Raw genomic sequence first — 26,806 nt, forward strand, 5'->3', positions numbered from 1 at the left:
ATTGCAGCAATTGCTTCCTTCATGTCTCTTTGAGCAGCTTTCCCAAAGAAAGAAAGAAACAAAGGGAGAATGAACAGTGACAGTATGGAGACAGCATGGTTTTTAGAAAGGGCTAATCCTACTCACAGTTCTTCGACCTGTTTCATACGCAGAGATACACTGCCGACTTCCTTAGTTATGAGAGTCCTGCACAGACAGAGGGAGCACAGCAAATGCATGCAAAAAATTAGTCAGATTAACAAAAATAATGAAAGCAGCAGCTCCGTCCATGGCTTGTCTGCAGTAGGAGATGATTAAGAGCTCACATTTAAATGGAGAAAATTAGGTGTAATTCAGAAGCAAACAAAGCAAATCAGACCAGGAGTACAATTCACATAAGGAAACCTCAGCAGTACAGTTGAACTCTCTCTATAGGGTCTGCTCATTTCCTGTCACTGTGCCATGTGATTGTGAATTAAAGGGTGATCCCCTCTCCTTGGCTCTAAAACAAGGCACCCCTGTTCTAGTTCTTGAATGCAGCATGCAAACCCACAGAGAAAGTTACGCATTATTAAAATCCTGAACAATGTATCACAATTTTCCAGCATAATTTCTTCTCACCTGTACAAATTTTTTGTGTGTGTGTGTGTGTGGTTTGTTTTTGGGTTTGTGTTGTTGAGTTTTGGTTGGATTTATTTTTTTAATTCTACAGCTAAAGCTAGTAATTACTGTATGGCACTGTAATAACTGGTGACTCCGAACAACTGAGTGGGAAGAAATTCTCATGTAGAATGACAGCGTAGCTGTGCAGACAGATGGGAGTATGCATAAAACTTTCAGCTTTGGCTTCCAAGTGGCTTGATAAGATGAGCCAGTAGCTCATGGCTATCACCCACAACCCCTGCCTGAACTAATCTACAATTACCATGTGCTTTAGGAAGTCATTACCAAGCAGCCATGCAGTTTGCTCTATTTACAATGGCACGTTCCTCTTTTAAGAGGGCAGGGGCGGGGCATGTTTTAGCCCCCATAATGGCACCACATTACAGGGGGGGGGGGAAAGAAAAGAGTCATGAGCTACCACCAAAGTAGTCACAGCTCCTAAGGAGGTCACCTCCAGAGGCAGCCCTATATAGGGAGCGTACTGTACTTTATGTAACCAAATTTAAGAAAGCTTTTTAAAACAGATCACACATTAAGAAGTGACAACTACAAATACAAGAGCTCCTTAAGACAGATATAACTCACAAACAAGTTAAAGTTGTTAGGTACAACAACAAAAGGAACACATAAAATGCTGAAGTCAGACAGCAAGTTGAGCTCTATGTCATGAGTTTTACAGTTAAAAAATGGGAAAAGCAACAAGAAAATCTAGAGTAAGAATAAAACAACTGATTATGGTGCCCTTGGTAAAGAAGCCCCTTGTTTTGCTCCAATTAACTACTCTCTAGTGTAAGAGGCATCAACCTAAACCTCTGGCATACGTGAGGCAAAGGCCACACCAATAAATGCCGGATGGGTGTCATCTCATCAGTTAGATCTTACTGGTTGTCAATTTGCTCCTGTCGCAATGCTATGCTGCCTTGCTCTTCCAGGAGATTCTCTCGGGACGCAGACTGGGCAGGATCTAGTTTTTTCACATAGGCAGCTGGTACAAATCCCTGACGGTCATTAACTTCAACCTTCCACCAGTCCTGGAAAGAAAAAAAAACATTGTGAGGGAAGCACCGAGCATAAACTATCCTGAGCAACTGAAAGCTGCAAATTAGTCTTCAATTAACACAAAAAAGCCCAGTGATGCTCACAAAAGTTTGCTCTTTTTATGGAGATCATTTCAGTCTGGAAGACACCTCAGTCTATATTTCCATGTCTCCCCTTGTGTTTGGTCAAAAATTCCTCAACAGCGGGGAAGTAAGTTGTCTCACAGACACATGCCCTATAGTGTATGTTGTTCATCTGACTTAGGGAAGTTGGCAGCTATAGTGGAATCATAAGAATAAACTGAAGAGGTATGCTAAAGCACTGAATGGGAACATGAACTAAATGTGCAAAGTCTTTAACTTCTTTAAATGCTCTTACTAAAAAAACCCCACCACAACACACAGACACACACGAAGAAAAACCCACCAAAAAAGCAACAAACCGCCCCCCCCCATGCTCTGCAAACACACACCACCAAGTCAGCCAAGCAGCTCAGCAAACCAGAAGGCAAGAACATACCTTGTTGGTGCTGTTGAGTAAGGTGAGGATATCTCCTTTTTTCATAGTCACCTCCCGGGGACTCTTCTCTTGATAATCATAGAGTGCCAGAACAAGCTCTTTTCCAGTTTCATCATCTGTGGGAGCAACTTGTTGCTAACGAAGAAGGAGCACAAGAAAAATTAGTTGTTCCATGTTTATTACAATCAATGTAGTTGTCTTTAAAAATACTTCACCCTTAGTTAATAAAGCTACTGTAGTGTCTTAAAATTGTTCTTTTAAACTTTTCAACAAGTTGAAAAAACAAGATAGATTGTTGAAAAAAACGCAGATAGACTTAGTTTAGGTGCTGCCTGGGCTCAAACCTTGAAACCCAGCATATTATACTGTTTTATTCCAAAGCAACACAGCTTTCTGTCAGGATTACAAAACCAGACCACTAAATTTTTTGAGAAAACCAAGTACGGTCTGAAATAAGTTCTCAAAAACAACAACTGTTATTAAGCTTTGTCTTTACCTTTTGCTGACCCAAGAATTTCAGTGGCATGACTAGCATCTTTCCTTACCCTGCATGACTGGGCCTGTTCCCTTAATGCCTGGATACTACTGCCGTAAGCAGAAAGATCAGACATCAAAGCTTCATGTTTCTTCAGAAGAGCCTGAAAGCGAAGATAAAAACAACATGTACACCTAGCCATTTTACAAATATTACTGTGCTCAAAACATACACTTTGGCTCCATACACAGGGAATGTGGGTTTTTTCACAGCTGCCAGTCTTGTGACTCTCATGAGAATAACCACTTCTATTTATTCACAGGCAAGATAGTGATCCAAATGCTTCTGGTGCTTTTCCTCTGCCTTATCTCAGGAACATTCTTTTGTTCCAACCAGGAATACCACATATCACTCTGGAAACAGCGTTAAGTTTGAAAGTATGCCTTTAAACTGCACTCCATTTTGATGAAACGTCAGTCAGCAGTGTCTGGGATGTGTTTGACCACAGAATGATACTAGTAAAATAACTCTAGACAAAATATTACTTCCAGACCAAGGAACTACTGAAAACCAGACTCATATTGAAATGCAACATCATATGAGGAATTTGCTGATATTTGTCTCATTACACTTTGCCAAAAAAAACCCACCCCCCCAAACAAACAAAAACAACACTGTAAAAGAGTGAATACAAATGTGAAGTTTCTTGCAATTGGTTTAATATACTGGACAGCAAAATTAATTTCATGTGCAACAATAACTAAGACAGGGGAAAAACTGTCTTCTTTTGGCTGAGAGCCAAAATTCAGTTTGATGCAAGAATCTTCTGCCCTTTTTGTTAAGTGTCCTGAAATTTGCAGAGCTCCTTATTTTTTTACCACTGGACAAACCCTTGCTGTGTTTATGGAAAACTGATTCAAATAGAAGTCTCAAATACCTCAGCAGAGTCTTCATCTTTTCCATAGTCTGTACTGCCTACAATGGGCTCCTTTTCCCTCATCCAGGATTCTGCCTCATTAGCATCAGCAAAATACTGCTGAGCTTGCAGGGAATCCTCTAGGTCTTGCCGACGCTGAGATGCTTTAGCTTTCAGAGAGTCCCACTTTTGGTTTAGCTCATTCAATTTGATTTTCACATCCTCAGCTGCAAAATGTCCTAGGTAACAGGAGGAGAGGGAACTGAAGGACTTAAGGAGACATAAATAATACACACTAAAAAATTACTTGTATTTATTGAAAGTCAGACATTAGACCTGTTTAAACCTATGTAGCCTATTCTGACCAGAATAATGAAAGCACAGCTCAGTTTGTCCTTTTGCCTCAGACTGGAAAACTCTGTACTCGTCAGTCAAACTGTACTAGGAATAACTGAATCATTAAGAACAAAACAAGCCACATCATAACATTTCTTGTCAATCATGAAGCAGGAAAGGTCATCTCTTTCCAGTGGCAGAGTTTTTACCAGCAGGCTAATATTATTTCAGACCTGCATTCTGAATGCTGGAATAGGGGAAACTTTTTTTAGCATTCTTGTGTTAAGAACGCCCAGTCAGAAATGCCTACTTATTTAAAAGCAGGAATGACTCTTACTGGTTTTGCAGAGGATTGCCTCTCACATCATGATTAGGTATCTCCAATGCAAGCCTTCAATAGATTTAAAAATGGAGACTAAATATCATAGGCACAAAGTTGCTGAATACAGGGCTCGTATGTGTTTGTCAAGAGCAGATGGAGATCTGTGAAAATCATGACAAGTTCCCATCAAGGAATCTATTTTTATTTTTAGGTGAAAGAATGACCGGAAGTTCATCCAGCTAGCAGGCTTGTGTCTATTGCCTTGACAAAACCAGGCAGTGATTCTTAATTGTACAGGGCTGGAGAACAAGCTCCAGCACAAAGATTTGAATTTCTGAAAGAGGAAGAATTAAAAAATACTGAGACATACCCTCTTCCACCATAGCATTTCCCTTCTGCGTGACTGCTTTAATGCGGGGCTCATGGCCTGCAATTTCTGCCTGCAAAGCCTGGTGCTTCTTTAGCAGATTCTGGACACCAATTAAGTCTTTGCCTGAAAGACACAAAACAGTTAATCAGTGAATTCGGAGCCATTAGACCAAACAAAAATTTCAAGGCACCTGCATCCAGTGCTAGGCAAACTTACAAAGTACTATCGCAATAGAGCACTATGAAAAACTACACTACCCACTGGAATTGTAGAAGCAAAGTAACAGTTAGAGAACCATGGGTGATGGCAAATATGTAACTCCAAACACCATTAGTTACAATAAGCACATGTTCCATAAAAACGCAAGTTATAACAGAACAATTCTAACACCTAAATCCTGGAGTTATCGGGATAAACCAACCTCGGTTTGTTGAAGCTGCAATAGGTTCCTTTTCCCTTATCCAGGTCTCTTCATCCTCAATGTCACGGAAAAGCTGCTGCAGGCGAAGAGAATCTGCAAGTTTCTGCTTGCGAGCTACCATAGGATCCTTTAGAGCTTCATAACGAGCTACTAAAGCTTCTTGTTTCTTCTTGATATTGTCAGCATCAAAGTGCCCAGCATCTTGGAACTGGCGTGCCTGAATGGTAATGCCATCTATACGATCCTAAAATAAATTCAGCGACAGCATTACATCAGAATTTCTGTAAGATGGCTGCAGTGACTGAAAACATCTTCAGGTCTCAGCTAGTAAGTTATATTGTATGAGAAGAGAACCTCAGCTACACACTGCCAGAGCAATCATTTGGTAACAGTTATATCCTGGATAATATACAACACATTATGTAAATGTAATTTGGTTTAATCTGTCAATTTCATAAAATAAACAAAAGATTCTTGAAATTACATTAACTTTACAGATGTGCTACTCTACACAAACAATTCTTAAATTATTAACAACTGAGAATTCCAGCTGTGGGAACCCAGATCTTGTTATCTTTTTGCTGTAGATTTAATTCCCTTAAAGATCATTTGCAAACAAAAGAACCATTTGCTGTAAAGTTCTATATTTAAAAACTGATCTGTTCTCCCTCCCCTCCCATTTCTTTGAGCTACATGAAAACAAACTGCGTAAGAATAAGCTGTTTGCAAATGGAGACTCTAAGGGGCAATCATTTCCTACGCAAAGCACGGTGCATCTTTTTAAGTTGGCATTCACAGCACAACACAATGTTGTAGTGTCATACAGGTCAGCAGGGATTATTTTACTTTTTCAAAATGCTTACTTTTCTCAAAGTCATGAAGATACTGCTCTTAGGGACGTACCACGTACACTTCAGTTCAAGATTATTTCTGATAAATAAACTGTAAAGCCCAAAGCTACAAAAATTATGGAAATACAGACCTGCAAAAGTCTCGGGAGCAAATATTGTTGAGAGAACAGATCTGAAAGTGTAGGAAAAAAACCTATTTCCCTTACCTGATGAGCAGCAACATCTGCCTCTAGCAGGGCATGCTTCTTCTGAAGATTCTGAACACTAGTAAGATCTTTTCCATAATCATCAGAAGCCAAGTGTCCCTCTACTTCATACAGCCACAGCTCAATGTCTTCCACATTGCGATTAAACTGCTGCTGTTGATTGGCTTCACGCAGTTTTATACCTGACCAAGACAGAGTGTCAAGAGGAAAAGATGACATAAGATTTCCACATAATTTAACTCGCTTCCTGTCTTCTCCCAGCTACACTCTCTAGAAAAGTAATTGCCTGTATACTTCTGAACAAGTTGTACCTTTGAGCTCAGTGGCCTCCAGAAGTTTTTTCCATAAGCTGATGACTTCATTCATGCGAGCTGCCACTTCATCAGATGCATAGTGTTTGACATCAATCAACTTCTGGCCAGCTTTCTCCAGTGCATCAATACGACTCTGATTAGCAGAAAGCTCTGCTTCAAAAGCCTGATGTTTCTGAACTTTACCTTGCAAGTTTGATGGGTCCTACCAGTGAGGAAAGAAAAAGAACCTTTCAATCCAAAATTAGTACCTATAGGTCTCCGAAGAATTTTTAAAATCAGACTACGTTAATATACATGCCAAGATGACACTACAGGATTTAGTGCCAAAAATACACCTTAAATCAGAACACTTAACCTATTTAATAAGCGTGGTTACAGTATGATGGGAAAATCCCCCTTGGGGTCAAGAAGAAATTACAATTCCTCCTGTTGCAATTAATACGGCCTACTATCAGCAACATTTTGACTGACGGTGCTTTGTATCATTAGACTGATTACATTAAGCCTGGTATTGCCTTAAAATTACCCTAACATTTGTCTGTGTTTACCTTGTATGCCTCATCTGTTGCAGTTTTCATTTTTTCATTAATCCAACTCTTTAGCTCATCAGAGTCTCGGAAAAATTGCTGCAGATGGAAAGAATCTGCCAGCTGAGTACGGCGGTACATAGCTCTTTCATGAAGGGCATTTCGGCGGCTCAGCAGCTGGGGAAAAAAAAAAGTAAAGTTTTTTAAATTTTTCAAGTTTCTTAAGAGCCACCACTGTATCTGTACTTCTGGGAGAGCTCCACTGCCTTTCCCTGTATTGCAGACATACCATTTAAAGTAATGAAGCAGAACATGATTTAAAGTCTACAGTCCAAACCTATTCTAGATACTTACAGCGTCTCTGCGTGTAGCAACATCATCCATGGCATAATGGTTATTCTGAATCAATTTAGTAGCAAACTCATCTAATGCCTAAAGAGAAAACAGGTTTCCATTTACTTGGTGTAATAGAAATTGCTTGTGCAAGTTTACTTGGTAGATTAATTCTCAAAAGTTTATCACAGTAGAACTAACAGAAAGCCATTATTAAGATAGCTATCATTACACCCTCTTTTATCTGTACCATCACCTTACACGTGGAAGAGTGCAGATTTTTGACAATCTTCATCCACACGTGTGCTGGCATGATATGGGTTACTCAACTCTCTGAGGCACCAGTCAAGCCCTGTCCTATCTCTCCCACTGTTTTCTACATCCCACGTAATAGTGCATTGTTCTGCAGAGCAAACCCCATCCTCCTCTGTCATCCTCTGGCAGTGTTTCCTCCCCAGTCAACAAATTCACTTGTTTTATTTCTTGTTCTGTTTAGTGGTCCCCTAATGTAAATATCTTACTGTGATTTTCTCCTCTTGGGCACTTAGTGATTTCTCAAAGTCTTCATGCTTCTTTAGAAGAGCCTCCACACTATCCAAAGAATCACCAAGGTCTTCATTCAGCAGAAATGCCTGAAGTAAGGAAACAAACACATTTATGTTTCCATGCTCAGCTGCTCTACTGCAACTCAAGCATGGCCAGTGATGTTCCTTACCACATGATATTATTGAAAAGTAAAGGATGATGTATTGGCATGGTGTTGCATGTATGCCTCTAACAGCCACAGGTTCTGAATAATTCTTTTTAGCTTCTTATTGAAACAGCATTTTACAAGAGTTAACACACATAAAAGCAATCTGAGGCCAACTTGTCACAACTAATAGTTTCAGCATTAGATGAAAACAGACATTGTAGCAACTCTGACAGTCAGATAAGTAACTCTGCACAGCACTACGCTCACTAGTGCATGTTTAGTGGCAGTTACTGCCACTAGTAAATATCAGTTGTTTAAGTCTACAGAAGTCTAGCCAGAAATGAAAATCAACCGTATCTGGAGAGTTCCAAGATAGGCACTCACTTCTTGTTTGCTCATCCAGTTGTCAACTTGTTCAGTATCTCTGTAGAAAAGCTGCAAGTCCATGCACTGTTCGTACTGCTGTCTGCGAAGCTCCCATAGTTCTAGCAAGGCAGATCTTTCATCTGAGAGGATGGTCAGCTAACGGATTGAGAAGAGGAATATAAAATAATTTAATTTAGCAGTCCGGTTCATTTCCATCTCAATGTAAAATCAAGTGACTCTAAAAAAGGGGTTCACAGTGGACTGAAAACTACCTCCTGTGTGAAGAATCACTGTCCTGTTACTGACATCATCATCCTCATAGAGGACAAGTCTTTACCCAGCTTATCAAGCTTGAGTAGTGGCTACAACCTTCTGACTTCAGTCAGAAACATCTCCTTTTCCAATTTAAATCTGCACAGAGATATTTAATGGACAGCCACTCTTTTTGACTGCAGACCTATTTGTAAGAGAAGCTCTTCAGGAAACCATCCTGCTCTCTCAACCTCTGAAATCTCTTTGGCCCACTCTCACTTGCGGCATTTGAACTGTCTGATTGACCAATGTTTCAATATGCAGACTTCATGAGAGGCCCCATTCGTTTGAAAAACAAAATTCAGAAATACCAATTATTTGCTGACACTTCTGACAGCATACCTAAACCAAGATAAACAGATAACCCATTTTTCTTTTGGGGGAAAGATATACTAAGAGTTCCCAATAGACAGTACCAATAGTCCTAATAGTTCCTACTAATAGATAAGCAGAAGCTGGCAATCTGAGACTGAAAAGCACACATTACTTAAATACATGAAGGAAGCCCTGTAACCTAGAGGAGTGATACTTTGCAGCTTATGATCTTAATAAGAAATGAACTTTTAAATTAAGGGACACAGAAGAAAGGGATAAAATTCCTCTAGGAGCTCTTGCTTACCTTTTCTTTAACTTCATCAGAAGCATAGTGCCCAGCAGCAAGCAAAGCCTGGCCAGACTCATCAGCAGATTTGAAGCTATCTTCATGGGCATCAATTTCTCCCTATGAAAGGGGATGTGAATAAGCTGTTACCAAAATTTATCTTAGAATAGCGTCAGAATACGAAAACTGCTATTGAAAGTAACACAGAAACAACAGTCTGCACACCTGAATGATAAAACATTCAGCTACCTTTAAATACATTTGAATTTATCTAATGAAAACTAGAATAAAATGTATTAGCTTACAGCGTCGATAAGGCAAGTATAAATATGTAAGTTAAAAGTTGAAACTGAATGTTGGTTTTAAGCTTTCTGCTTAAAGCAATTCCTCAAGATGGAGAGCTAGAACAGTCATTAGTTCAACTGACTGCTATCAGGTCTAATTATTTTTTTATAAAATATTATCATAAGCATTTTTAAATACTTATACCTAGTATTGTATTATATCCAGTATATCTATAGTATATCTGCTAATAAGAAACAAAGTAAAAATACTAAATCAGGACATCCATCTAATACTGCGTTAGTCGCATGATCAAAGGATTCTAGTGGTACAACATCAGCAGTTGTGACTCAACAGACTGTGTAAGACATACAAATCAGTTGTTGAGGGCTGCGGACTGGATTTGGCTGTATAACTTTTATACCTTATGTTCTTGATGTCTATCTAGAAGAGCTTCTGCTCCAGCCACATCATTGGCAAGTTCATCAGCATTTATCAGAGCCTTCATCTCAGTCACCCAGCTGGTGAGGTCTCGGAAGTCCGCAAGAAAGCGCTGTAGTCTTAGGAAAGCATAAGAAAAAACGTTTGGAAATAATTTGTTTGCATAGTTTCTCCATCTTTACCCCAAAGAAAGGGTTACAAACATAAAGCTGTTCCTCAGATAGAAAAAACCCAAGACAATATCAAAATGCAATCAGAATATTAAATAACTAAATGTGCTCTCAATCAAAAAAAGAAGCCTTTTAAAGTCAGGAAAATGCTAGGTTCAAAATCAATTGCTCAAAGACATATTTTGTATATAACTTACATTGAAAGTAAAAGGAATATTCCTAACTACAAGCCTGTATGTTGAAGACAACAGAAATCAAAAGATAGTTCTCCGAGTGTTTCAAGAGGGTCCATGGGACTGCTTCTGTCACAACTGTAACACTGTGTGTCTGTCGGGGATTACTGACAGAAAGTTTCAACTGCACATGCCTCGGCCTTAGAACTGCAAGCAAACAAATTCTGATTCCTTCCAGTATGCCTTTACAGTTACTGCCTTTGGCATGTACTTAGCACTCATCAGCAAAAGCAATCAGTTTCTACTTCCCTTTTATATTTGCTGTTAACTGATCTGAAGAGATTATGACAAGGAAAGCAAAGGAAAAATTATTAATGGTGTGGGTCTCCACCACCATAAATCTTGCAGCAGGGGAGGGAACAAACAGCAAAAAACCAAAATCAGAAACGATGTAAACTAACCACCACATTAGGGTAAGGGTTTTTTTAGTATGCTGCTCAACAGTGATCTAGCAGATGATGTTTCATAGACAACCAGGCTAGGACAGGAACAAGACTGGACAAAGACAAATCCCACAGCAACAAAGCAGCTATTACAGAAATGGGTACTTCATTTAGTCTAGGACAACACATCTAATAACATACCATACTTTAGCCTTCACAGAGAATCATGAAGACCCCACAGTGAACAGATTTTTAATACGAGTATTTAAAAAAACCACCAAAATTAAAATATAGTCAGATAATGTACTTCAAAATGCAGGTATCAACTCAGATTGGGAAAAAAGTAAATACCCTAAAAACATCAAGGCATCTGCTTCCATAACTGATCCACATCCAGAGAATGAACAGAAACAGTAAGTATTTATTTATCATATATGTATTTCTTTTACTACAAGAAGTTATTGCAAAATATAACTTGGTGGACAAGACTGCTTTTGAAAACATCAGAATCATCCAAAAATTTCAGAAACTGCATCCCTTCCTCCTCCTCCCAAGAGTCCTCTGTCAAATCTGAATAAGGAAGAAAGGTCATTTCAGCATGACAGTATTCCTACCTGTAGGAGTCATTAAGGCGAGCATGCCTCTCTGCTGCCAGAGTTCGGATCTGTTCCCAGTTGGCAATCAGCTCCTCCCGTTTCACTTGAATTTGAGAAGCATTTATTGGGTGAGACTGCTGCAAACGGTCAGCTTCTGCACAAAGGGCCTTAACCTAAACCCAGTCATAAACAGTGAGTAGTAAGCTTCTAGCCTTTTACAAGCAGGTTACCACATTTAAATTGGAGGTAAAATGCATCTCATATGGGTACCTTATCTTCAAGAGCTGCAAGATCTCTTTCCAGGCCTTCATGCTTACGTAGTAGCGCCTGCACGCTGGCTAAGTCTCTGCCAAAATCATCTGAGGCCATCAACTGCCCTTTCTCCTTAATCCAGCTGATTGTTTCATCCACATCCCTTCAAAACAAAGCACAAATTGAAAGCAGTCTATCTTGTATGGAAAAAGGAAGAAAAGAGCATGTTTTCCTGTATGTATGCCAGACATACTGGCATGTATCTATAAACACTGCATCCAACTATAATCATTCTTTTAAAAAGAAACAAAAACAACAACAATGAAATCCACCCTAAAAAAATTAGCCCTTTTTAAAAAAAAAAAATCTCAAAAACCCTTGAAGCACATTGGTAGACCATTCTTCAGATCAAGTCACCAAGATGCAAACAAGGAATTATGGCAGCACTAAGCATCATCACCTAGTCGGGGTATTTCCCACTCTGGACCCTTCTCTGACTTAAATGACAGCAAATCTCAAAATGCTATAGATGGAGAGGAGGCTAGAAAGATGCTGCTCAAAGAACCCCAGAACAAGTAGACTGACAGCCATCTGACAGCCAAACCCGACCCCTTTTAAGGGGAGAACTGGGGGAAAAAGCCCTCAGAGGTAAGCAAAGCAAAACTGCCATTAGCAGGAATGAACAAAACTGCCAAGTGTTGAAAAGCTAAATCAGAATGACTATTTTAAGGTAATTCTAGAACAAGGTCCTCAATCAACAAGTCATGAGGAAGAGCAAAAAAAAAAATGTAACAGACAACAGCAGCTCTTCTCATACTACTGTATGCAGCTGAGTGCATCACTAAACATCCACAACACTATTACATCACTTCAGTAGATCCAGCCAAGATCATTACCTGTTGAAGCGCTGAACTTCAGCTGCCCCGAAGAGTTTTCCTTGTCTCTGAAGGGCAAGCCCCTTAAGACGCTGCCAGCTTGCATTTACTTCATCCTGTTTGGACTTTATCAGTTCCTCCTCAGGGTGTTGTTCCTGGCAAGCAAAGGAAAAATGCTATTTTCATATGTCCTGCAGTTTTACATCCATTGACAAAAATTTAAAACACTGCTGTTTTTCAAGAGAGGAACTTGTAATCACTGTCCTTTCCAGATGATCACTCAATTTGATAATTTCCCCAAAACCTCACTGTGTAAACATTCAATACTCTTGTAGTAGTTTAGGTTTCCCTATGTACTGATTAGTCAATGGGAAGAGGGCTGTAAACAGTATCTTTTGTTCCCTGGAATACAGTACTTCCTGCCCTGTCTCTATTCCTTGATCAAGCTCCAGATGACATACCAGAAGAAAAGATAATAGTAATCCTGGCTGTCCAAGGGAAACACATTTAACTCCAAACACAACAGTTTCTCTTACTAATCACTACCCTCCACATTTTCAGGAACATTCTCAGCTGGGCCTGTTATTCAAGCTGTTCAGCAGAACAAGTAAATCAAATGATGACCATTTAAAATTAAGATAGCCAAGTATCTACACACATGCGGAGTAAAGCTTAAAGATCTGCTACCAAGCCAGAGGGGAGAAGAGGGAGTTGCAGACAAAAGTTTGTTGTTATACCAGGCCTGCCAAGGGAGATTTTCAACACACATAAATGTTTACCTGGATAAGTTTGCCAGCAAACTGGTTCACTTCATTTACTCTTTCCTCATGAGCTGCAAGGTCTGTCTGGAACTCTTCAAATTTCTTTTGCAAAACCTCAACATGCTCTAAATCCTGCCCAAGTTCTTCTGAGGTCACTATTGCTTCCTAGCAAATCAAGGGAAAAAAAACCATTACAATTTCAGTATATCCCATGGGAAATCAATACTAAAAATCAGGAAGCAAACTGTCCTAATTTTGAATAGGTCAAAGACAGTTACAATCACTGTGTTTACAGACAGATTTAAAACTAGTTTTCTCCAATAAACTCCACTCCAATCCCCCCAACACTTGTCAATTATCATAGAAAACATGCAAGATCACCAAGGGTATTATTTTTTTCATCTTGCTTGCTCTTACTGATTTTTCATGTTACTGAATATAACCAGTTCTTCCATAAATTTTCTGTTCTATGCACTATGATCGCTACTACAACAACCTTAATTACTGCAAGAAAATATACACAGAAAAAACATACTTTTAAAACTACAAAATAATTGCCCATCCTATTTTGGAGTACCCACAGTGACTAGAAGTTGTTTACATTTTTAGATTGTTTACGGGCATTTGCTGTAAGGTTCTGATTCAAGATTTCTTATTGAAAAGTGCACCATCACATAACAGTTATGCAGGGTTTAAAGTCTGAATCCACAGTGACACAAAATAGCAAACCATCATTAAGAAAACCTGTATGATCATTTTGTGGCCTTTTTTTGTTCATAGTGTGGTTTGTGGTCTGTTTCCTCAGAGTTCAAAGAATCAAGATACAACAGTTCTCTTGCACCTAATGTCCTTACAATGCTTATTTAAAGATATTCCAATCATTAAGTAATCATGCACACTCTGCCAGCTACTTTCTATAACAGATAATTTAGAACATTTATAAAAACCACCTGCTTTTACACATTTCCGTTTTTACACATTTACCTGCTTTTACAGATTTCCGTTACAGAAAACCTGAATTTGATTACAATGAGAAACAAGAAAGTCTCCTCAAAGCAAAAAAAAAATTATGTTTAACTATGCTCTCCAACATGCAGGCTTCCTCTTAGTCTAATACCTCTCTTGTTGTGACTGCAAAAGAACAAATAGTAGTTTGCATACCTACTGCTTATGCAATATGCATAAACTAAATAAAATGTATAGATGCCTTTAAAAGCTCTCTGGGACTACCTGAACTCCAGCAACTGTATGTTGATAGAAAATTTCCACACAAACACACTGAATTTCCCATTGAGATCACAGTAAAAGTAGGTAATAAAATACCTTGTCATTGATCCAGTCCAAGACATCTTCACATTCCCGTAAATACTGCACCAGCTTCTGTGCTTGCAACAGTTTGACTCCCTTCTCTCTCATCTTTTCCAACAGTAATTCCCATAGTCGGTGTAGCTCCTGGAGCCGAGTCTAGAACAATAGGATGTTGTTACTAAAATCCTGTATCAGAGAAGATCAGATTAATTCCCTTCCTGACTTCAACAGAATAATTTTTTCCAAAACTGTATATCCCAAACTCTACTTTAGACAAAGAGTGGACAAACCTCCTAACTTCATCTCCAGTTTTCAAATTTCAAAACCACCAGTTTTCAAATGAAGTAACAATACAAAATTAGGAATTACTGAAGTGAGTACTTACACACTTGTTATTAATAATGAAGCTATCAAATAGTTATGTGTATGTAACTATGAGGTAAACATTTTGTGATAAAATCTGATTTAAATACTAGACCAATGCTAGACCAAAAACTTGCTGCTGTCCCCTTCAAATGACTTCCATGTAAAAGACTGAACAACTCCCAGTAAGTTAATCTCATCTTCATTTGAGAATTCATTTTTATTTAAGATGACACATTTTGTTTCAAGTCAAACGTGTGCCACTTCACAGTATTTTAACCATTTCTTTTAGCACTGACCAGTTAATGTATTTAGCCAGCATTGTTAAGCAACATAATACTGAAATACTAGGAGCAAATACTAGTTTTAATATTGAGTCTCTCTCTGGTTACTCTCTGCCTTTCACAACTGTTGGGAGCAACCACAAATTTTATAGACAACTAAAAGAAAAACCACACTCCCACACAGACACACAACTTGCAAAACAGGAAATATCTGCTCCACCCATCATCTATAAAGCTTGGCTCACTGAGATGGGAAACCTAAAAGTCAGTGAGAGAAGCTTTTGAACATCTGGCATGGGTGGACACCCATGTAACTAATTTGGAAAGTTCACTTAGGTAGGTTTCAAGGTAGGAAAAGAGCTCATGCCACTCCATTTCCTAGCACTGCCCAAAAGGATAGTGCAAACTGTCAGCCAAGGAAGAAAGAAGGTATTGCAAAAAGAAATTGCACTGCACAGCCAGAGGTTTCACCTACTCGTATGTGGGACCCAACTTGGGTGGCCGTTACTATGGGGCGCTGTGCAGTCCGGTATGGCGTGAAAGACTGAACCATTAAAAGGCAAATTACCACTCCAAACAGAACACAAGTAACAAATTACCTTGAGTAGCTAAGACACAGTATCACTTTTTTTTTCCTATTTGTTGCAAAGATTATACAATCACAATGAGATTTCTAAAATAATCATTACCTTGGGGGGGGGGGGAGGTTTATTATATAATGTATTAAAAAAAGTATCTGTTTTTCCTTAGCCGCCATATTTTCTTAGTTATAATGAAACTATGAACATATCAAGTAAGTTTTGATAATCATTCCAAAAATACCACAAGAGCTCTCCTTTTGAAAAGTTATAAACTGCTCACATCCAAATCTCATAAAAGAAAAAGCTTTAAACAAGTTATTTGCATTAAGGAAAAATGCAGCCATAACCAACACTGAAAGAAGCGAGGCACAAGAAACAGCAAATTTAACAAAATGAGTCCTGGAGAAGAAGCTGGTATCCATAAAAAACATAAGTGTTTACTGGTGGGGTACGCACATGCACGTGTATGCACACACTTAAGCACAAAAAACCCTAACATAACCAGAGAAAAATGAGAATACAGAGGAGAAGGAGTAAAAGATAACTATCAAATCATGACATGTTACAGTTTGCTCAGAATTTTAAAAAACATCCATTATCACTCAAATACTGTCAAACATAAACCTATCTAGTTAGTCCAGCAGCAAAGAGTTTAAAAAAACATTTGTCACTGCATTACAGTTTGGGAGATTTAGAGAGAAAGAAAAAAACCACTCAATCTCAGAAACGGATTTGAAGAAAGCTTACTGCTTGTTATTAAGGAAGCAGATGTCCTAAGAGATGTTCACTGCTGGATAAACAGAGTGGACAGAGCACTGTACTTGGAGCTCACAGAAAAAGCTGTAGAACACCAACAGATCTGAACATATGGCCAGTACAACTTAACTGGAAAGTGAAGATCACTAGGGAACTGATCTGAGCTACAGCACATAGAAATTAGATGTCTGAGGTTGACTGGTATGGTTGTTTGTGTTACTTATAAATATTACTGCAGAAAATCAAAATGCTATATATAAGCAAAAATGAGCGGTCAACATCCCCTGACACCAGGCCTTGTGAATTTGCTGCCTCTTGATATTGTGCCATTCTGGGAAGAACCACAAGTATAATTAATCATTTGCCTTGTGACTTTCAACACATCTTGATGTTTTTCCAATTCAAGTTCCTAGACTCCACTGGTAGATAGCTCACCTCAGAACTGGATTCAAGAAAAGATATAAGCTGGGTGCTCGTGAAAGAGAAAAGTATCTGTAAGCCTTACAAACACAAATTTTCTTGTGATTTCACTAGATCAAATACCTATAGAATTTTTAACAGTGTTTTAGAATATAGTTATCCATGCAATCTGCAAAAAGTGTTTAAGGAGAAGCCTGTAAGAGGCAAAAAACAACAAAAAAAACCAAAAAAAGGGCTTTAAAACTCACTCTTATGGTTTCAGATGCAAAATGGCCTTCATTAATCATCTGATTTCCAGTCTCATCCAGTTTAATGATAGCTCCTGAATTGGCCTGCACCTCAGCTTCAAAAGCTTGGTGCTTCTGCAGCTTCCCCTACGAGTAAAACATGAAAGAATGTGACTGAGATTTGGTGCATAGCCCTCCTCCACATTTCCAAGCATCAAGATTTTTAGTGTATTTTATGCACATTCAGTACTGACAAACAAACAATAAAACAGCATAGTTGAAAATCATAGCTGTATCGTATGTGTCACGGGTAGATTCAAACACCCCAATTTTTGTCATTTCATTATTGTGCTTGCTTTTCTACACTGGAGAGTTCAAACATCTAAGAACCTGTCAGCTAGTCCCACCCATACAATTTTATTTTCTACAAATATCTTTTTTTTGTGGAAACAGTAAGAGTTAATTCAAATTTATTTACAGAGCCAAAGCATCCAACGAATTCTAGGATTAAACAAAGCTGGTCTTACACCACATTACATTGAGTAACTTTTTCCATGCTGATTTAGCATCTCATTCACTACTAGAAATATTCCAATTATATCAGCAAAGTAACCAGGCTCTTAAACTTGCAAGGGTAGTTGCATCCACCTTTCTTCACCACTCTCAGATCAAGCTACATTTAGATGTTTGTTCTGTCTATCCCAGTTGACCTGGTACACCCTAAAATTCAAGGTACAAGAAAAATAAAATTGGCAGTAGGACTTGCCTGTAAATTGCTTGGGTCTTTGTAATTTTCATCGGATGCTATCTGCAGTTTCTCTTGGATCCATTTTTCAAGCTCATCAGCATCACGCTGGAAAAACTGGAATCTATAGGAATCTTCGAGTTTTTGGCGCCTTAGAGAGGATAGTTCCTTGAACCTGTGGTAACGGTCCAAAACTTGTTGACGCCTTTCTTGGATATCTTCTGCCGTTTCCAACACTTTTACACCACTTGGATCCATTTTCTGAAAGCCAAAAACACCCCATTTTGTTTGTATAATAAAACAATGGTAGGGTAGGAAGAGATCCATGGAAGAAAAGCCTGCCATTTTAAACTTGCATGTGATTTACTTACAGTCTTACTCTGTGTGTGCAGGTAGGTATAAAAATAGAAATACTTTACATATAAATAAGTAAATGCATGCTTCTAGAAGAAAATAATGGGCAAGGAGTATTTACAGACATTTAACATTACTTCTTTTGGAAAACATGGCTGCAGTCATATAAAGGCCATGTCATCCCAAATTATAGCATGCGAGTGTCTAATACAAACGTTAAAAATGTGTTTCTGTGCATATATATATATGTAGATATATGGACATAAAATGTTTCTCGTACAACATATAAAATCTGGAAACATTTTATGTAAAGTACTCAATATAGATAAACTGAAGTTAAGAATATTACTGTTCTTTAAACAGCTAACTAGTCTACATATGTCTATATACATTATACATACACACAGGCGCGCACCACCCCCCCACCCCCCATGGATCACATCTCCTCTCTGTTCTCTCAATTAAAAAAAAGTTACAAACCCACCCTGCCCCCCCCAACATAACCTTTCAAAAGCCCACACAGAGCCTCACAGTGCTTCATACTAGACAAGTAAGTCAAGGATCATTTCATGTAATGAAATGTGTAATCTTGCTCTGACTACTTCAACTGAAAACCCCTGTATGTTCCTTTAGGTACTAAAACCTGTTAGTGTTTTCAAGAACTGACTACTGTTCTGCTTTATCTCCTTTCTATTCCAATTGGGATAACCTTTATTTTTCAGTTCCTAAACTTTCAAAAAGCAACTTAATTTTCAATAACAGATCTGTGCATTAGAACAGAACTGTAACACAAATTCAGGTGGTACCGTTATTGTCATCAGAGTTTGGGTATTTATTGACAATTCACTCTGCATATCAAGAAGCTGTTGCAACAAACACTCCACGCTTGAATAATATGCAATTGATGTCTAGATGTACAAGCATTTACATGTATAGCTCAATGCTTTTATTACAAATTCTGTAAGCGTCAAGCTACAATGTACTTCTCACCAATCCTATCAAAGACAGGGAAGAAAACCAGTCTCGGGCAACCTCTTAAAATGCGTTGTTAAATATTAAACTGTTATTTAGTTGTTAGCCACATGCTTTAGACACGTATCTTGCACAATTTTATGAAAAACTCCACAGGTTGGAAAGCAATCTATACGGCCATGTTTTCTGTTTGGTTTCCAAGCTCTTGTAAAGAGACCATCTGACAGAAAGGAACATATGGGGGCGAATTCACACATTCCCGAGCTCTCTTCCAACAGTCCCACCCTGCAAAAGGACAGCCATTTCAGCAGCAGGCATTACTCCTGTGAACTCTGAGCCCCGACTGCATTGCGGCAGTTTAAGGAAAGAAAGAAAATTCAGCTTTGCTGTCTCTTCCAGGCTTGAGCATTTCATTCATCATTGTCAAAAGAGGGCAAGGAAAAAAAACACAACCTGGTCTGTGCAGACCATGTTACATAAATGGAGTCTAGGTTTCATCTGGCAGTGCCACCAACAGCTCCACTTGATTAGGGTATCTGAGCATTAAAAGATCAAAACCCTGAACAGAACTTGAGCTCAACTACAGATCCTTTACCCCTGAGAAAGCAGCTGGTTTTTCAAGTGCTCTTTCAAACAGCCTTTTCCCTCCAAGATAGCAAGTTATTGCTAAAAACTCCTGCGCTGTCAAAATGTGTGTGAATTCCGACACCACTTCTTTTAAACTGAATTGTGTTTAGGAATAACGAAGTGGCAGTTGGTCTAAATGTACTGCATGACTGTAGCCTGGCCCTCTGCTTATTCCGGTTATGGGCACTGCTGGCAGAAAATGAAATCCCAGTTAGTCCTTGGAACACTGTACAAGGTTTGCTACCAACTTTTATCTCAGTATCAGAAATAACCTCCACAGCTCAAGTGATTTTAAATCACTTTAAATTATTAAAATATTTAAAGTATTTAAATATGCAAATAATAGAATTATTGAAATTATCATTTAAATTATTTTTACATTTTAGAAAAGCAAATAGGAGACCTCCTGTAATTTAGCCTGGTAGCTGGTTTGCCTCTCACCACACAAGTCATGCAATCTGGCTCATCTTTTTGCTGGAATTTGTTAAAAGAAAGGCTCCTTTTATAACTACAGTAAGTCGAGCTAGTCAATTGTAAAAGAAGTGCTTTGGTCTAGCAATAATAGACTGTTCTTTCCTGCAGCAGATCAGCTGACGTCAGCAAGTCTGTGCTCTGCCAGAGCGCGATCAGCAGTCACTGGGGAGCTCTGAACTCAGAAGTCCGTGATGCCGCAGAATGATGCAGCCTACCTCCAACGGGTTCATGCTCAAACTGCAGCACCCCCCAGAATACGAACCAGCTCTCCAAGACGTTGCTGAACATCCAGGTTCAACTACACCAGTCAAAAGCATCAAGGAAGCCCCTCTGCACCCCTACCTACCAAGGGAACCACCGACAAGTTGCGCTTTATGTTTTTAATGTGAAAAACATAGCTCATACTGGGATGTGCCCAGCCTGACCCCAGATAACCAGCCTCGTCATCACGCAGAGGCAACATTCCCCACATGGCTGCTGCCTGCGGCCCCTCCCGGCGCTGCCTGCGCCAGCTGATAAGGTCAGGCAGAGCGAACCTTCCAGGCAGCGTGGGCAGGAGGAATGGCACCAGCCTGCTCCTGCCCGTGGCCTCAGCCTTCTGCACAGCCCAGCCAGGCGGCATCCCAGAGGCGTCCCCAAACCCGTGCACCGTAGCTGTCCTGAAAGGCATCTGCCGCTGTACTTCTATGCTGTAAGACTAACTTTAGAATGCCACTCATCATCTTATGTCTAACTACAAAAAAAAGAAATAAAAGCAGAAACATTTCTTCACATCGTACCATTGTGGTGGTATTTTTTCCCAAAACAAAAAAAAAAAAAGAAGTCAACAAAAAGTAGTAGCCAATTGAAGACAAAAAAACCCAAACCAAACTTATTACTGTCATCCTCCAGTCTAAAATGATGAGCCTTCCCCAGATGATACAAATTATACATAAGGGTAGACCAAAATTTGCACGGGAATATACAACTGCAGATATTTATAGACACCGCAGTGCAACAACGATGATGTCAGCAACACCATTCAAGTTGGGGAAACAGTGGTATCGAGGTGGGTTAAAGAGGAATTACAGCAGTGCCACCAGGGCAGGCACAAAGAAGAGCTGTCAGCATTTCCCTTACCAAAACATGTTTTCAGGGATTTAAAAACTCAAATGTAAAATACATTCAGTGCTATACATAAGACTTCAGCTTATTTTTAAAAACAATTACATGAAGCTTAAAACTAAACGCCTTTGCCTGAAAAGTAATCAGATCAGTACATAAAGATCACTATCTTAAGATGTAGTAAAATGACTTTCTCTTAAGCCAAGTCCTGATGCGCATTACACATACTCAGCGTATGTGACCCTAGGAGTAGCCTGTAACAGGAGTACTTTCCCTACCAGAACGCTCCCTGCCTCCCAAGTATGCACACATGAGCAGCCTGACGCCTTTTTTGGCATTCATCGATATTATGCATCGTAAGTCTTGTCAAAAGCACATTTAACTGATACTGGCTACTCCCTCCTGGGGAACGGGAATGGATTGCTGACCTTCTTTAAGCAAAAAAATGTGAATTCTAATATTGAATGTGAAAATAACCTTCAAAAGGAAAGGACAGAGTTAAAAAAAAGGACATTTTTTCCAAATTCCATTTCTCCCATTCACAGTTTCCTCAAAACGCTAGGGAAGAAGCAAGCCACTAAGTATGTCTTGAACACAAACACACTGCAACTGCCTGGTTTAGCGCTAAGTTAGTATGTCTAGTACTGCAGGTAAATAAAAGAGAATCCTGAAAAGGATGTGCAGCACTGGCTTCTGTTCCTGTGCAGGGAACTGCATGAGCATATTGAAGGATGTGGTGTCACATACCCTATGCTAGAGGTTTAAAACACTATGGAGACAAAATTAATGCCCAGTCATTTGGTTTGTTATGAATTTAGATCTACAAAATAACATTTTGAGGGTGACCTAGGTGCAGCAGAACCCTGCACTCAAATACTGGTTACTGTAAAGGAGGGTCACCTACAGCCTCAAATCTCCGTAAATTACAAGCCAGAAAAATAAGCCAAGTGCTGCAGCACAAAAAACCAAGGTGTACTGAAGTCACTGCTTAATGCCGTAGACTCATAACAGACTAACCGCAGCGCAGGTAAAATTCAAACAAGACTGAAAATTAGAATAGGTGTTACAGGGACACAAGAAACTAGAATTACAAGAAAAAAGGTAAATTACGTCTGAACTACATCAGGCTGCAAAGCTAGTGATTTAGGCTGATTAGAGGGTTTATGCACAACATTAACTATACACTTTTGAAATACGGAAGGAAGACCTGTTCATTTTAAAGATTTTTAGCCTTAAAATTTTAATTCCACTATTCAAATTCTGAATATGGTGCCTTTTTTGTACACGGGCTTTTTTTGGCTTTGTTTTAATACCAGCACAGACCTCTGATAAAACTATGCAGGGCTGGCAAGGATGGCACTCTGCTGAGACTCCTGAGAAAGCAAATTACCCTGACTGCATTGCAGAAATGCAGAGTTTACAGGTAATGTGATATTATACAGTTAACCTCAGCATTTTCCATTCCCATTTGTTATCTTTTCATTGTAATTTTAATTGTAGTATAAACATTTACATTACTAGAATTTCCAAATAAAATCTAGTTGCTTGTGTTACCCAGCTGAACTCTGGTCCATTCATCCTATTCATTTTATCATCACTGAACAGAAAACAACACAGATGTATGAACAGTTACACCACAACAATACAAGGATTATAAATTTGTGCAAGTGGATGGGAACAGGAACCAAAGCCAACTTCAAACACATAATGTTCTACAATGTAAATTTTATCATGGTTAATTTTTAGATGCTGTTAAGTAAAAAGATACTGCTCAAGTACTTTTTAAAACAGAAATATCTTAGAAAACTAATCCACATCAAAACCCAACCATACTGAACAGCCATAAAATGTTCACACATCACATCATGCATCACAGAGAGAAATTAGGAAAATCAAAGTATTAAAGAAAAGGTGGACCAGACTCAACACTGAAGTAAAAATAAAGCTCCTGCTATACAGAACAAACTCTCAAACAAATGGCTTTTTGTTACAAATAGGTCACTGCAATAAAGGCAAGCAAGTATGGCGATGACACTTCATGCATGATGTAAAAATACCTGGACTTTGACTTTACGAAACGATGACAACATGATGGAGCAATGTAGAGTCTAAAAGGGAGGGGGAAATCAAGATAACATTCAACTAATGACTAGCATAAGGACACGGCTTAATTTTTTATTTTTTTTTTAAATATATCTCCTGTCACAGTACACGTTTCATACTTTCCTTTTGGTTCCTTGCCATATACAACAATTTGGAGTTATTGTTATGCAAGCTATTGTGAGTGACAGATGCCCCCGTGGAAAAAAAAGGTTACAAATATCAACAGGAAAACTTACTTAATTTGGTATGTACTAACCTTTCCAGTTAAGTTTAAAAAACCAAATCATACCATAATCTGAAGGTCAAAACAGAAAGTAAAGAAAATTATCTGGATTTGGCAAACAACACATCTTGCTAAAGCATAATCAAATGTGGTACCTTAATTTAAAGACAGAAACTCAGAAGGTTTTGAATATAAGTCTCTACAAGGATGTTTACTTTCAACTACCTCAGTAAAAAAATGGGTAAGTAGGAGCTGTGACAGAAGGCATTTTCTGAGATGGCCAATTATGTAGCTGTTAAGCGTAACTAACCCACTGAACTTTTAGCTGAAAATTTCCTTGCCTCCCCTAACCCTACATTTTTGCCGTGAGTACAGTACAATCCCTGAAGCAGTTCATGGACAACTGCAGTTACGTGCCTTTGTGCCTGCTGAAGCTAGTGCATATCTCTCGTAGCATCTGCATAGCTTATAATGTATCAGCTGCAGCAGTGAGAAGGCAGCTTGCCACTCCATTTGATCCATGGTCAGCTATGGGAGCACAATGCCGGATGACGCTTGGCAATCTCCACCAACGGCATCTGCAGTCTGCTCCACCCCATTTTTCTGCTGCCTACACTCCAGGGACAAATGGAAAAAACAGACTCCCACACTACACTAACATGCAACAGAGAAAAGGGAGAAATTTGTATTATTTCCTCCAATACAGGGGAAGCAATATGTCGCCCCCCAAAAGCAATGTATTTATGAATAAAACAATTACAACCTCATAAATACATTGAATAGACAAAAATAAGGCAGCAAAGATGTAAGTTATTTGCATTAAATTACTAAGGTTAGTTATAAATGTAATAGTTGAGAAATAGGAATTTCACACCAAGAGGTACCACCCTGTCTCAAGAGATTTAAGGCTTCTCCTGCCTTTCTACCATGCAGGAGAAAAATGTGTAAAAAAAAGCTTAAAAAACAGTCTCTGACATTCAAAATTTTTTTAATTGCTGCTACCTTTTGTTATTAAAAAAAAAAAGCAAGCAACCACAAATGATTGCTAATTTCATCAACTGTGGATCTCAAGGAAGTGTTACATCTACATTTGATTTTAAAATAGAATTTCTAATTCAATCCAACTAGTATGGATGTTTTGTTGGTTTTTTCAATAGTAATGGAAATAATTTACTTCTTGTGAATAATACAGACTGCTATCTTGGTTCAAGGATTTTCCCAGCTCAACAATTCCATTACTACAGTAACAGATCCTGCACACAAAGCTGCAGAAAGCATCCCATTTTCAGTCTTTTGTTCATTATTTTCTCTGCACAATTTATAAGTAATGATAAATGATATTTCATGGAAGAACTCATTGCTAGTTGCATTTAAATACAAAAATCACACAGTGGGATTTAATATTTGTTTTGAACAAATCTGAATCCCTGACCAAGGCCTTTCTGTGAATACAGTCATCGGAATCTTCTGGCACTTTGCTGAAAACAAAATGCCAAAAGAAAATGGATTATTTGTTTTCCAGAAAGATATAGAACCATTTCAGGCTGAGCTGTTTTTTTGGGATTGTGGGGTTTTTTTCCCCCTAATGTGTTCATTCGCCATCTCCAGATGACCGCTCTTCAGAACCTATTTAAATATGTATGAAAGGTTGCTCAACAGTCACGTACATTTTAGCCTGCCTGGCACACGTAGCTGTTTTATCATAGAACAGCTACTAAAAATCCTAAACCGTCAACACGGACCTGCTGAAAAAACGTACAGTGACAACTGCTTATCCGGGCAATTGGCTACCTTAATATCAGGGCAAATGATTACTCTACTGGTACATATTTATGACCAAGCAATGTAGATGTGCATCACTGTAACCTGGTAAAGTGTATGTGGCAACGAACTGAGAAATAATTGACTACCGTTACGTTGATTTATGTTAAATTAAAAAAAAAAAAAAGTTAATCAGGGGAGGAACAAACCCTGATTCTTTCATGAAGGAAACCGCAGCCTGCCCTGCGTACCAAGCCCACACAGACGCGGAAGGCACACAGGTCGGGAGGATTTCTTTTAAATGTCTTCCTGCTCCGCCGGGCACCTCCGCTGTGCTCGCCATTCGGCGGGCTCGGCGCCCTGAGGAAGGGGCTCTCCGGCCACCGGCCCTCGGCCGCGCCGCTCTTCCCTCCTCTCACACCCGCTCCTCGCCACATCTCCCGACCTTGGCCAGGGCTGTGCTGCCCAGAGCGGAGGGAAGCCATTGCTGTGCAGCGAACCCCCTCCGCCGGGCTACCGCAGAGCGCCAGCCTCTCCGCCTGCCCCCCGGCATTTCTCCTCAGGGAGGGCTCTGCCGCAAACCGGACAGGGGCGAAGGGAAGGGCGGGCAAGGCAGGGCCCCCCCGCTCCCCGCGGGGACGGGGATCCGCTGTCACTGTTGTTCACCCGCCCGCTCACCCCCTCCCAGGGCGCTGAATGAAATTCCTGCCGCGGGTCAAGGCTGCCCAGGGCGGATCCCGCCGCTCCCCGCCCGCCTGCCCTTTATCCGCGCCGCGCCCGGGGCCGCTCCCCCGCCCTTTCCTCCCCTCTGCGCCCCGGCGAGCCGCGGACAGACCGCGACCGCCGCCGCGGCTGCCCGCGATAAAAAAATAAACAACCCCCCGGCAGCAGCCGCGGCCGCCGAGGAGGGGGAGCGGCAGCCGCAGGGAGCCCCGCAAGCAGGGCCGGGCCGCGCCTCGCCTCCGCCGCGGCTGAGGGAAGCGCGCTCCCGCACACCTGCCTCCGCAGCGCGGCCGGCGGAGCGGGCGCGGGAGCCAGATCTACCCGGGTGGGGTCGGATGAAGGCGAAGGCGAGCGCTGCGCCCCCCCCCCGCCCGCCGCCTCACCGGCTCGGTGCGCAGATCCGCCGCCGGCTCCGCACCCTCCGCCACAAGCGCTGTGCGCTGCCTGCGCCCGCCTTTTTATAAGGCAGCCGGAGGTGACGTCAGCGCCGCAGAACGGGCTACCAGCCGTCGGAGACCGAAGTGCTTCGGAAAGAATCGGGACGA

At 40.0% G+C, this 26,806-nt stretch overlaps 1 protein-coding gene across 7 annotated transcripts in view; it reads right to left on the bottom strand.

Annotated features, from left to right (window-relative positions):
* Positions 1 to 26,806, bottom strand: part of SPTAN1 (spectrin alpha, non-erythrocytic 1) — a 53,437-nt gene extending 26,631 nt beyond the window's left edge. For 2 of the 7 annotated variants that reach the window (XM_037401074.1, XM_037401076.1), the window contains exons 1-23: positions 23,509 to 23,541; positions 17,942 to 18,181; positions 17,197 to 17,322; positions 14,560 to 14,700; positions 13,255 to 13,401; positions 12,497 to 12,630; positions 11,619 to 11,763; positions 11,367 to 11,521; positions 9,950 to 10,085; positions 9,262 to 9,363; positions 8,349 to 8,486; positions 7,792 to 7,902; positions 7,292 to 7,369; positions 6,959 to 7,114; positions 6,408 to 6,612; positions 6,097 to 6,278; positions 5,040 to 5,283; positions 4,619 to 4,741; positions 3,612 to 3,829; positions 2,745 to 2,837; positions 2,200 to 2,334; positions 1,525 to 1,673; positions 127 to 186 (exon numbers count right to left, since the gene is read on the bottom strand). In XM_037401074.1, coding sequence (XP_037256971.1) covers positions 127 to 186; positions 1,525 to 1,673; positions 2,200 to 2,334; positions 2,745 to 2,837; positions 3,612 to 3,829; positions 4,619 to 4,741; positions 5,040 to 5,283; positions 6,097 to 6,278; positions 6,408 to 6,612; positions 6,959 to 7,114; positions 7,292 to 7,369; positions 7,792 to 7,902; positions 8,349 to 8,486; positions 9,262 to 9,363; positions 9,950 to 10,085; positions 11,367 to 11,521; positions 11,619 to 11,763; positions 12,497 to 12,630; positions 13,255 to 13,401; positions 14,560 to 14,700; positions 17,197 to 17,322; positions 17,942 to 18,181; positions 23,509 to 23,541 — 3,251 coding nt within the window. Of the gene's footprint in view, positions 1 to 126; positions 187 to 1,524; positions 1,674 to 2,199; positions 2,335 to 2,744; positions 2,838 to 3,611; positions 3,830 to 4,618; positions 4,742 to 5,039; positions 5,284 to 6,096; positions 6,279 to 6,407; positions 6,613 to 6,958; positions 7,115 to 7,291; positions 7,370 to 7,791; positions 7,903 to 8,348; positions 8,487 to 9,261; positions 9,364 to 9,949; positions 10,086 to 11,366; positions 11,522 to 11,618; positions 11,764 to 12,496; positions 12,631 to 13,254; positions 13,402 to 14,559; positions 14,701 to 17,196; positions 17,323 to 17,941; positions 18,182 to 23,508; positions 23,557 to 26,644 lie in introns of those variants that run through there. The other 5 variants (XM_037401079.1, XM_037401080.1, XM_037401075.1 and 2 more) reach the window with 4 other exon arrangements.

Source organism: Falco rusticolus, chromosome 9 (assembly GCF_015220075.1).
Source record: "Falco rusticolus isolate bFalRus1 chromosome 9, bFalRus1.pri, whole genome shotgun sequence".
NCBI classification, from domain to species: domain Eukaryota; kingdom Metazoa; phylum Chordata; class Aves; order Falconiformes; family Falconidae; genus Falco; species Falco rusticolus.